At 44.9% G+C, this 13,001-nt stretch overlaps 1 protein-coding gene across 3 annotated transcripts in view; it reads left to right on the top strand.

Moving 5' to 3' along the window:
- The window catches only part of ACTN2 (actinin, alpha 2), a 92,954-nt gene that overhangs the window by 73,386 nt on the left and 6,567 nt on the right, over nucleotides 1-13,001 (top strand). For all 3 annotated transcript variants that reach the window (XM_006895371.1, XM_006895370.1, XM_006895372.1), the window contains 6 exons: nucleotides 1,388-1,496; nucleotides 3,967-4,107; nucleotides 7,414-7,596; nucleotides 10,187-10,321; nucleotides 10,591-10,770; nucleotides 12,157-12,303. In XM_006895371.1, the coding sequence (XP_006895433.1) occupies nucleotides 1,388-1,496; nucleotides 3,967-4,107; nucleotides 7,414-7,596; nucleotides 10,187-10,321; nucleotides 10,591-10,770; nucleotides 12,157-12,303 (895 nt within the window). The remainder of the gene's footprint in view (nucleotides 1-1,387; nucleotides 1,497-3,966; nucleotides 4,108-7,413; nucleotides 7,597-10,186; nucleotides 10,322-10,590; nucleotides 10,771-12,156; nucleotides 12,304-13,001) is intronic.

The raw sequence follows: 13,001 nt of genomic DNA, 5'->3' as shown, positions 1-13,001 counted from the left end.
GAGGCGATTGCCCATCTTTCTCCCTCAGAGCCGCTGTTGGATTCGAACTTCCAGAAGCATGAGGGCTTTGGGTTAGAATAAGAGATGCCTGTGGACTGTGCTACCAGAGCGCTCTGTTTGGTGGTCTAGGAGGGCATTTCCTGAATGTTCTGTCTTTGAAGAAATTTCCTCAGTGTGCCTTTAAAGCTTAATGAGTCTTGCTTTTAATTTGAACTAACAGGATGGTTCAATCTGTAGATGATTTGGGCTTTATCCATAGGAATACCCCAGTGAAATATCTAGTAAAAATGTACTTCAGTGTTGGCTTCATTGTCCCTCCCCAGACCCCCTGTAGGGTGAACAGACACTTGAAGGTCACTTGAGTGATGGAAGGCTCTCTCTCCACATGGGACATCTGAATCTGAGTCCCAGCCACTGGGCCTGCTATTGGCGGGGCTGGTTGGGGAGGGGATGCATTGCACAAGGGCTGCAGTGAAGCTCAGCAGGTTTTATTGGAGTTTGCAGACTAAGCTGACTGCTGGTCAATCTCGGGCTGATGGCGCCCAACAGCCAGATGTGTAGACAGGCCTGATGATGGAAAGTAAGTTGTGAGAAATCACTTTATGTTGCCTTTATCTTTGTTGTTCCTGTTGTGTGCTATCAAGTTGGACCCTCTAGCAGGTTTTCAGAGGCATTAAATCTCACAGGAGGAGATTGCCCATCTTTCTCCCATACAGCAGCTGATAAAGTTGAACCTTGTGCCTCTGGGATTCTCAAGCAACTTTTTTACCACTAGGCCACCGGAACTCCCATCAGAGCTTCTTTATCTTTTTTGGCATCACATTAAATTCACTATTGTCTGAGAGCTAAGAGGGATTCTGTCCTAGAAACCCCCTCCAGGTAGAGGCATCAGCATGTGGCAGGCACCCTGGTCCATGGCAGAGCCTGTGCCCTTTGGGAGGTGCAGAGGACACAAGGCCCTGGAAGAAAATGCCACCACCTCCCCTTGGCTCATTCTTCAATTCTGGTCACTGTTGCTACAGCTCAGCCCAGAGGACAGCCCTCCTGGTCAAAGAATTGGGTTCCTTCCCAGGTGCATAGCCATTGAAGAAGAATGCTCTCTTGGGGCCCAGCTGATGGGGCTGGAGCGCCGAGGGCTTAGCCTGGGCCGGGTCCTTTCTCTCTGCCTATCAGCTGCAGGGCTAGCAAGAGCTTTTATAGCTTCTCCTCAGAATTTCCAGAGGGCGGCAAGAATCTTTGCAGTGATCAGGATTAGCAAAGCCCTCAGCCACCATGCTGAGGCTCTCAAGCACATCTTTGGAAATATGCATTTATGTTTGTTTTGTACCATGATCCATGCTTTCACATGCCATCTTGAGAAGTTAATCTCCATTTTCACTCTTGCCAGTGAACTGGACTACCATGATGCCGTGAATGTCAATGACCGGTGCCAGAAGATCTGTGACCAGTGGGACAGACTGGGGACACTGACTCAGAAGAGGAGGGAGGCCCTGGAGGTGGGTCTGAGCCACCTGTTGATGTGAAGCTCTGCAGGGGAATTGTTCCCAACACAGCAATTACGTTTATGTTCTTCTGAGTCATTAGAAAAGGACGCTCCTTGGTGTTGTGTCTGAACTGACTTACAACCTGACCTCCAGCAGGTTTTGAGTCTATGACTCTCACAGGAAGAGATTGACCATCTTTCTCCCAGGGAGTCACTAGTGGAGTCAAATGGCCAGAGAAGCATCACCTTTGGGCTAACAGCTCAACTCCTTACTCGCTGTGGTGGTGTTGTTGTTGTTAGATGCTGTTGAGTATGACTCACGGTGACCCTGTGAACAGCTGACCTGAACCCTGCCCTGCCCTGTGCCACTCTCATCGTCTCTGACACACTAGAGCCCATTGGTAAAATCATTGTGTCAATCCATCCCCGAATTCCCTTCTGTTGGCAGTATGTTTGTAAAACCGCACAGATTATCTAGTGGAAGGAGGCTCTAAGGAAACTAGGAAAATTGGGGAAGAAGAGGAAATAGAAAGTTGGTCCTTTAATTTATCTATCCAACTGTAACACACACTTGGGATTTTTTTAAAAGTTCAAGGACATTAAGAGTATAGTATAAACCTATTTTGTGTCAAGTCACAATCCCAGTGAGTTTCTGTAAGAATACTGAGCTGTGACCAAAGCAAGGGAAATCTGAAGTTAAATATGCATAAGGAAAGTGCAGCCAACACTGGAGTAAAGAAGGAGTCCTTGACACGAAGCCCGGTGAGTTTGGAGAGTGAACCTTTATGGGTGCACACGGCCTCACCTCCAGTGGAGGGGTGGGTAGAATGAGATGGCCAGCTTATTGGTTAATGGTGCAGTGTTTCAGCCATTGCACTACCAGAGCCCCTAAAACAGTGAGGAAGGCGCTGCATTGTCTGTCATCAATGCTGGTCACTGCAGGGGCGGTTCCAGACCACAGTGGCCCCTTATGTGAGACTAGAACTCTGCTCCTTGGGAATTTTTTCTTCTTTTTCCTGTTGTTTTTATTTACTTTTTTATTGTGAAAATATCCATTCAAGAAATTTACCAACACTTTCACCCTCTGTGGGGTTTCCAGGGATTTGTTTTCATAAGTAGTGGTCTAGTGGTAAGTAGTTGTGCTGCCAACCCAAAGGTGTGTAGTTTGAACCCACCAGCTGCTTTGAGGGAGAAAGATAATCTCTTCTTGTGCAGTTTACAGTCTCTGAGCTGGAGGGTCAGCTGTGTGTCGGTTCTGACTTGACGGCAGTGGGGGTTTGAGTTACAGCCCATGAGGCCTTTCTTCCTGCAAGCCCTGTAATGGACTCTAACTGGCTTCGATCTTTCATTTACCAAGTGAGTTTGTGAACTCTTTGCTCCACTCAGGAACACCAGATTCTTTTAGACTTCCTTTATGAGGTAAACCTTTAGATGAAAGGTGCTATACCCTGTGGGTTCTCAATTTTCAAAACAATATTTAAAAGTATATGGTAAAAGAGAGCCCTGGTGTCCTAGTGGCAAGAAGCTACACTGCAATCCCAAAGGCTCAAGGTTCAAATCTACCAGATGCTTTGCTGGAGATGGAGGGGCAGTCTCTTCCTGTACCAATCAGATCCGATTTGATGGTACAGTATGGTACACAACAACCAACAACAATAGCATATGGTAGAATACCACAAGTCCCTGGGCAGGGCATGTGGTTGACCTTGACCATTAACCTTCACTGACCATCAGAGTCCACCAGGCAAGGCCATGAAATACAGGCCTGATGATCTCCTTCCTCAAGGATTAAGACTAAGACAACCTTGAGCACTTGGTTCTGTTCTGTGACACATCAGATCATATTTGGTGGAATCTACTTGCTGGTGAGTCTGGTGCTCTGCCCAGTGTATGTGAGATGAAATTTCACTGTCTTTGCCTCTAAAGAGCATACTGGTTGCACTTCCTTCAAGACTTGTTTGTTTGGCAGTCTGTGAGATACTCAGTACTCTTCTCCATCACTACAACTCGAAGACATCAGTTCTTTGATTATAGCCATTGTCCAGCTTTCAGATGCATAGGAAACAACTGAAAATAGAATGGCTTGGATCAAGTGTATCTTAGTCTTTAAACTCAGATTGTTACTCTTTAGCACTTTGGAGAGGTCATTGACAGCAGATTTTCTCAGTGTCTCTTGATTTTGTGACTGCTGCTACTGTGGGTGTTGATTGTGGATCCATGGGAAACAAAATTGTACTTTAAGTACTAAAAATGAAGTTATGCTGGGTGTTATTACTACATCCTCTGATTCGTGCAAGACATCAGGGCTTCTACCTGATAATTTACTGATGCTTTAATCTTGTATGCATGTGCAAATGATAAAAGTGCTGTGGTTCACAAAACATCAGTAATGGTTTACTGTTCGGGAATACTTATTTGCATTTCCAAAAACATTATTCTTATTATTTGTGGTAACACTTATTTCCATTTTGACTACTCCTCAGAGAACCGAGAAATTGCTAGAAACCATTGACCAGCTGCATCTGGAGTTTGCCAAGAGAGCGGCTCCCTTCAACAACTGGATGGAGGGGGCGATGGAGGACCTGCAGGACATGTTCATAGTCCACAGCATTGAGGAGATCCAGGTAAGGAACTTCAGCCCTGCGCAGCTTGCACTGACACCTGCAGTTCTATTTTATTTGTTTTTCATTAAGAAAAATATGATTTTAGGAAGCCTGCATTGGCCTTTGGAACCTTAACTTAAAAAATGTATTCCCTACTATTTACTGCAACTAAAATGACACCAGTCACAGACTGATGCATATATCTAAAAAGAGTCTCTTTAGGAAAGAGCAAGCAATCATTGATAAATACATGGCACTCATTTTGGGTGTTATTTGTGGAAAGCAGTAAATTTTCTGGTTGTTGAATTAATTATTTACAAAATATGTACATTTTACTGTTTATTAAGATCCGCATCTTTTGTTGTGTGTCAAACATAAGAAAATTTACAGCCCGCCACCTTCTGCTTCCTACTGATCCAAAAGTCCTGCTTAGAAGATTTTTTCTGGAATCACCGATGGGATTTATAAATGATCAGAGTAAGAAAGAGACTCTCTGATGCTTGGGATCTGGTTAATTATTGATGATTGTGTGATAAATATTATCTGTGATATTTGTGACCGCATTTCAACTCAAGTTGGAACTGACTCATTGCTGATCCTTCAGGAGATTTTCAGAGGCTAGAAATTACACTGGAGAAGATTGCTCATCTTTCTTCCACAGAGCAGCTAGTAGATTCGAACCATGTGCCTTGAAGTTGGCAGTGAAACGCCTTACCACTAGGCCACCAGAGTTCCACATAACAACAGCATATAAACAAAAGACATCTCATTCTTTTTTTCCCCTCAGTAAAATATGAAGATGTTGTTGTTGCTATGTACCATCAAGTCGCCTGCAACTTATAGCTACCCTGTGTACAACAGCCCTAAACCTGCTCTGTCCTGTGCCAATCTTATTGTCTCTGACACACCTACCCCCATTACTCCAGTGATGGAATCATTCCATCTCATTGAGGGTCTTCCTCTCCTGCACTGTCCCTCCACCCTCCCATCCATCCATGACATCCCTCTCCAAGGATTGGTCCCTCCTTGCAACATGTCCAGAGTATGTCAGACGAAGTTTCAGAATTCTTGCCTCCAAGAAGTAGCCTGGCTTTACCCGCTCCAGGACAAACTTGTTTATTCTCCTAGCAGTCCATAGTATATTCAGTACTCTTCCCTAGTATAACAGCTCAAAGGCATCAATTCTCCTTCTACCGTCCCTAGTCATTGTCCAGCTCTCTGATGCATAGCAAGTAATGGCAAAGACTATGGCCTGCATCAAGTGCACCTTAGTCTCCAGACTGGCGTCGTTGCTCCTCTGGAGAGGTCTCTGACAGCAGACTTTCCCAGTACAATTTGTCTTTTAATTTCCTGGCTGCTGGTATCAAGGGTGTTGATTGTAGAGTCAAGCAAATTGAAGCTGTTAACAGTCTCAGTCTCTTCATCATCTTCATGATGCTACCAGTCAGCCCAGTGGTGAGAATCAGTAAAATATATATTATCAAAATGTAAAAGCATAAATGTTCCTAGAATGCTTCTTGTGAAAAAGCCTTGGGCTTGTCCCTAACCTCTTGAAGGCTTTCTGTGGGCAAAAGGAAGCAAATGAGTCCTGTGAACACTGCAGTTGTGTTCCCAAAGAGCTTCGGATGGCATTTCTTGCACACTTTTGTAAGCAGAGCTTGTGGCTTATTCTTTTGTTTTTGGAATGAATTTTAGTAAGTGCTGTGCAGGATTCACACTTGTTCCTTTGTTCCCAGAAAGCTCCATTGGCAGCTGGTGTGTCATATCACCTAAAGGGAGTGTTCCCCTCCGAAGGTGACCCACACGGCGGCGAGGGCTGAGCTCAGAGGGTACTGTCTTCCACGTTAGGTTAGGGTCACAGTACAGGCTTGATAGATGATAAATGTAGGCTTCGCAGAGCCCTGTGGCAAGTTGTAGGTCTCTGTAGCCTTTTATTTCTGACGACTTGGCTGTGCTTCATTAATCTCCTCAAGTATGAAGGCAGAAAATGTTCTTTCTGTTAAATTTATGAGCATGTAACTGGTAATTGGGAAGAGCAATTCGGGCAAATCCTGAGTCAACAAGGAGACTCTGGTGGCCTAGTGGTGGTAAGACATTGTGCTGCCAATTCAAAGGCAAGAGGTTCGAATCCACCAGCTGTTAGATGGGAGAAAGGGAGACAGTCTCCGCCAGTGCTGTTTGCTCTGAAAACCTGCTGGTGGGTCAATGGAGCTAGCATATAACTCGTTGTTCCTGTTGAGTTGATTCTGACTTGCCGGGACTGTACTGGACAGGGCAGGGCTGTTCCAGTGAGTTTCCAGGGTTATAAATTCTCCCTCGACTGCCACGTCTTTATTTCACAGAGTAACTGATGGACTTGAATCACAAACCTTACAGCTCGCATTTGAGCATTTCACCACCACACCACCAAGGCTCCTTGTGAGTAGGGGGTAAGACTTTAACATTAGCTGGGAATCATAAATAATGAAAGCAGATATTTTTTAAAAAGAAATTACTTCCGCAGACTCTAGGTTAATAGCCATCAATTGAATTAATACTGTTGCTGTTGTTATGTGCCATTGAATAGAAACTGATTCATAGTTGACCCTTCAGTGGGTTTTTAGAGGCTGTACGTCACACAGGAAGAGGGCCCATCTTTGCCCAGTGAAGTGACTGGTTGAGTCGAGCTGCCCGCCTTGGGGTTGGCATCGCAATTGTGTACCCATGAGGCCACCAGAACTTCCTAACAGATATTGTTGTTAAACACCACTGAGCTGGAACCAACCCATAGCTGAACCTTCAGGGGGTTTTCAGAGGCAGAAAATCGCACAGAAGAAGATTGCACATCTTTTTCCTGTGGAACAACTGGTGGATTCAAACTGCATGCCTTCGAGTTAGTAGTACACAAGGCCGTCAGAGCTCCCCTATAAAATAAATAGCAACATGCATATCACTCCTTCAACTTGACGAACTGGCAGACATGTCTTGTACCTCTAACAGCAAACCATCAGTCATGCATACAAGTATCAAGCAGGTGTCAGATTGTTGAATACTCATTGTGAATCTTGTTCCTGTTTTCAAGGAACTTGACTTTTGAACACAACATCAAAACATGCAAAACATCCTGACCATCTTCTCAGAGATTTCTTTTCACTTGTGTGCAGAGGGGACACAGGAACCTGCTACAAGCACTAACATACGGTCATCTCTCTGACTAATGTCACTAGGGGACACGGGAATCCGCCATGAACCCTAATGTACAGTTGTCTGATTGGTGTCTCTGGGGGACACAGGAACTTACCATGAGCACTAACTTGCTGTTGTTTCACTCTCGATGTCTCGGTTTAGAGTCTGATCACAGCCCATGAGCAGTTCAAGGCGACGCTGCCAGAGGCAGACGGCGAGAGGCAGTCCATCTCGGCGATCCAGAACGAGGTGGAGAAGGTCATTCAGAGCTACAACATCCGCATTAGCTCCAGCAACCCCTACAGCACTGTGACCATGGACGAGCTGAGGGCCAAGTGGGACAAGGTGGGCATATGGAGCATGGCATCTTAGATGGGGCCACTTTGTTCACCCTGCAGGTCAGTGACACCATGGCCTGTGAGCTCTGTTCCCGAGTCTATCTTTAAGTTGAGTTTGTATATAAGTCACAACAATTCCGTCTACATCTAGTATCAGATGGTATCTGAAGAGCTGAAAATAGCATGTGGGGGCACAGGGCCATGAGTGTCTCTCTGGGCCATAGGGAGTGAGAATAGCACCATACCTCACCACCCAAGAGCAGAAAGCAGACAGAGCCCATAGCCCAGCCCCATGGTGCCTCTAAGACCACAGCAACAGCAAGAGGCTCATTTGTTTGTTGTTGACTCACAGAATTACAGCTGTGGTACTGAGAATGAGGTTTATTACAGAAGTAAGTTGGAGAGTAGGGGAGGCAAAGAGTATCACCCAATTCAAGTCCCAAGTTTTAGCCCAACAGTCCCAAGGCACAGTTCCTCAAATAGTCCAGGCTCCAGTTTCAGTTCATCAGTCAAATCCAAATCATCCAGCAAGGTTTGCCTCAGTAGTTATAAGTCAGCTTCTTTAAGTATTTGGCAAGAACAGCAAAACCTTTAACTGTGGCCAGCACAAATGCAAGAAGCCTCAAATCAAACCTTGCAACAGTTTTCCACAGCAATGCCACATCACCATCAGGTTGTTGTAGTCTCACCAGGGTCTTGCTCCAGTCTCTCTCAAGTCTTGCTGCTCAGTATGGGGAGCACTCTCTCTCTCTCTTATCTGAGTTCCACAGCTTTTGATAATTTGTAAGACCCTGTGCCTGCAGTTAAGGTAGCTGGAGACTAGAGAAGGCTTAATGTAATGTCTAAAAAATGCCAACTTTTAGGCTAACACTGCAGATGGTAAAAAATAAACCAAACATAAATATATTCTAAATTATATGTGTATATATATATATATATATATATATATATATATACACATACATACATACATAGTATTATGAGCACTGTATCTTAGTGGTAAAGTGTTACACTGCCAACCCAAAGGCTTGCAGTTCAAATCCACCAGCAGTTTCGTGGGAGAAAAATGTCTCCTTCTGTGCCATTCCCAGCCTCTGAAAACTCTCTGGAGTGTCAGCCATGAGTTGCTTCCAACTTGATGGAATATAACAACAATATAATGTGTTTTTAAATACACTGAAACATTTCCGCATAATAACACATTGTCTAATAGGTAAGGAATTATGCTTCCAGCCAAAATACAGGAAGTTTGAATACACCAGCTATTTTGTGGGAGAAAGAGGGAAAATCCCCTTCCATGAGATTTACAGTTTCTGAAAACTTGCTGGAGGGCCAGCTATGAGTTGGTTCTGACTGGATGGCATTGAGTTGAGTAATAATGTTCAAAGATGTATTACATAGTAATTTTATAAACCATCATCTTGAGTTTTTTCTATAATGGGCTTTATAGCAGTTGGTTTGTGACTGTGATTGAATGTAAGCCAGAATTTTATAGCCCAGGACAGCAGTTATCAGTACCCATTTCTGAGTTTTCACCATCGTGAGCAGGTGTGTGGTGCTTCCTACATCGTTCCCCTGAGGGAAATTCCTTATCACCTGGGAGATTGGGACCTTGGGAATTTGAGTAACGATTCTGCATCAGAGCCAAGATTTTTCATTCATCTCCAACATCTTTATCCTCCCATCATTTCTGCATTTTACAAAGAAAGTGGAGTTGGTTTTCCTTAAAGGGAGAAAAATCTTTAGATTGTTAGCAAAAACAGATTTATGCTGGTAATACTTTAAGAGAAGCTAGTTTAGAAATCCAAGCCAAAGTTTGCTCAAATCAGCTTACTTTCGTTGGTGGTAGTGTTAAGTGCCATTGAGTTGGAACCAATCTGTAGCTGACCTTCCAGCAGGTTTTCAGAGACTAAATTGTAAGGAAGAAGATTTCTCCTCTGAAGCAGCTGGAGAATTAGAACCGCCCACCTTCAGATTGGCAGCATAACTCCTTACCCACTAGGCCAGCAGACCTCTGTTATATAATGTTTGGAAGATAAGGCAAACAATTCCCCAAATATGCATGCATTTTAAATATGGAAAATCTTTTAGAAAACTATACATGGGAGATGCCAAACTGCTCTACCCTGTTTTCTGACTTTTAGCACAGACTGTCACATGCCCTTTAGCCCAGCAGGTCTCCAGCTGCTCGGGGACACTTGGTAACAGTCCCTGCTCAGCTCGCCCTCTGTCCTCTGGAGTAGGGACCATTGGTGAATTTTGAAGTGAGATTCTTGTGCTCTGAGTGCTGTGCTCACAGATAGTGGGATAGATGTTCTGGAATGAGGGGTGAAGAGCAGCCAGAATGGGGGGTCCCTGCAGGGGCAGCCTTGTGCTGAAAACATGTATCTCCTCTAGCGGCTCCATAAGTGGGGCTCTCCACTCATCCCCGTGCTTCTCTCTCACTTCTCCTCCATGTTCTCCCTCCTTTCTGTGTTTTCCTGTCTCCTTTACCCTCTCTTCCCTCTCCTCTTCCTAGCCCACCACTGCCTCTTTGCCCCCTTCCCCTGGGGCTGTCTCCCCCTTCTGTGGTCTCACCCCTGCTGTTGGGCCCACAGGTGAAGCAGCTGGTGCCAGTTCGAGACCAGTCCCTGCAGGAGGAGCTGGCCCGGCAGCACGCCAATGAGCGCTTACGGCGCCAGTTTGCTGCTCAGGCCAATGCCATCGGGCCCTGGATCCAGAACAAAATGGAGGTAGGACAGCCCCTTGTGGGAGCCCCGGGCCTGAAATCTGCCCTTCCCTGGCAGTCAGTGTGCAAGCACCAGGAGAAGGTTCTGGTAGCCCTGCTTCATGCAGTGACAGACCTCTGGTTCCCACTCCACCAAAAAGGACCAACTGATTTTGCTACTATCCAGGCTCAATATCATCCCTGAAGCTCATAAGCAGTGATGGCACCCATGTAGTTATCGTACAGGTTCACTGACTCAGTTTCCCCCTCCTCTACCCATTCTCATCTAACCAGGAGATTGCCCGGAGCTCCATCCAGATCACAGGAGCCCTGGAAGACCAGATGAACCAGCTGAAGCAGTACGAGCACAACATCATCAACTACAAGAATAATGTGGACAAGCTGGAGGGTGACCACCAGCTCATCCAGGAGGCCCTGGTGTTCGACAACAAGCACACCAACTACACCATGGAGGTATCATGGCCACGCGGGCCTGCTTCTGTGTCTGTGTCCTTCCACTCAGGTTTATGTTTGTTGCTGTTTTTGTACCTATTTTCTGTTTGTTCCTGTAAAGTTCTACAAAGTGTGGGAGGTAGGGCTCTTGAACCTTTTTTCTTTACTGTGTGTGAAAAAGTTTTGTGTACTTCATCAAGCACTGGATAAATGCTAGTTCGCACCAACACCCACCATCACTATCACCATCACCACCCTCATCTTCACCATCATCACCACTACCACCACCTCCATCACCACCACCACCACCATCACAACCATCACCACCACCATCACTACTGTCATAAGTATCACCACCACCATCATCACCACAACCACTATCACCACTACCACCACCATCACCACCACCATCACAAACATCACCACCACCATCACCCACCACTGTCACCAACACTATCATCATCACTATTGCCGCCACCATTACCATCATCCTTACTGCCGTCAGCATCCTCACCACCGTCACCATCATCACCGTAACCACCACACCATCACTTCCATTACTGTCATCACTTCACCACAATCATTACTGCCATCACTATTGTTATTACCATCACCACCACCGTCTTCACTTCCATTGCCACCATCACCTCCATCACCATCATCATCTTCACTGCCACCACCACCTCAACCATCACTACTATTATTAGGATTATCACTCTTGTGAGTCCTGTATCCTCTGAGTTGTTTCACACTCAGGGTGACCTTATGTATAACAGAATTAAGCAAAAAGAAAGTGAGCCTTTGAACAGCCTCCTCCCTCCCACTGCATTGTGTGTCTGGGTGTCTGGCTTGTGAATTCATGAATTCTCAGCCCACTTTACCCTGCTGTCGCCGCGATACTCTTTGCCCTCCTTTGGGAGTGCTGGGAGGAGGTCTGGGCATAGGGGAGGTGCATCCTTCCAAAGGCACATGGGACTTCCTGCCTGTGCTTTCTTAGGCATATCTGTAGGTAACTGAGCTGGGGGCAGGCAATACCCTTCATCTTTGAGCTGTTCTGAGCTTAGCCTATAACTCTAGCCTCTCAACTATTGTTTTTTCTCCAGGTTTTCCCAGTTTGATCTCCATGACAGCCAGTAAATATTTTCCCTGTCTCACCTGCTACTTGGCAAATAGAAAATGAGACTTTATGTGTCTAATCTGGTTGCCAGTTTGACTGTCAAAATGCTGCTTTAAATTCTGAGTATTTCCTACCACCAAATTTTGTGGCAAAGTAGAAGTTGAAAACAAAGGGAAGTGTATGGTAGGGACTGTTTGCTGTTCTCCATGAGAGTTCTTCCTTTGGGAGAATGAAGAGGCAAACCCTTGGGTCGCACAGAGCTGGACTGACTGTTTCCTTTTTCTGGGCAGCACATTCGTGTCGGATGGGAGCTGCTGCTGACAACCATCGCCAGAACCATCAACGAGGTGGAGACCCAGATCCTCACGCGGGACGCCAAGGGCATCACCCAGGAGCAGATGAATGAATTCCGAGCGTCTTTCAACCATTTTGACAGGGTACAGTGGGATCTTTGATGACTGAAAGTCAGAAGTGTGTGAAACAACATCCACACTACCAACTGCAAGTTTTTCCTAAAACATTTTCAGAGAAATGGATTGTTTAATTATACAAAGGGAAATAGCCACCAAAATTAGGCTTTCTTTCAAAATTCTCTTGTTTCTCAAGGCAATGAGAAGTCTAGTTTTCCATTTTTGATGTCACTGCATTAATGCATTTGCAGTGATATTAAAGTTACATTTCGTTCTAAGTGGAACTATATCCTTCACAACATGGGGGTGCTGGATTTTAGTCATTTTTCTGAAGTTTTAAATACACAACTCTGATGCACTTTTCCTTAGTAACTATGTAGGTAAAGCTCTTGATGAAAGCTTACACTTACTTGTTTGACATATGAAACCTGATTTTCACTTTCAGTTGTGTTAGTACTATTTGACTCCTGGTATGTTTGAAGGAAAGAACACTAACAAAAATGGTGCTTTCATAGTGATTACACGTGAGAAGTTGTGTTGCTTTTAAAATAGTATGTAGTGCTTGGATTTGAATACTGTAGTTGTTTTTGGATGCTTTGGGCAGAATATTAAATGATCCAGGAAGCATTAAAAGAAGATGGAAGGAATATACAGAGTCATTATATAGAAAGGAATTGGCAGATACAGAGGAATTTAAAGAAATAACATATGAGCAAGAGCCTATG

Source organism: Elephantulus edwardii, unplaced genomic scaffold, assembly GCF_000299155.1.
Source record: "Elephantulus edwardii isolate Elephantulus edwardi_28Jun2011 unplaced genomic scaffold, EleEdw1.0 scaffold00166, whole genome shotgun sequence".
Lineage (NCBI taxonomy): Eukaryota > Metazoa > Chordata > Mammalia > Macroscelidea > Macroscelididae > Elephantulus > Elephantulus edwardii.
The sequence above is the reverse complement of the archived record's forward strand: the minus strand, read 5'-3'. Positions and strand labels throughout refer to the sequence as shown.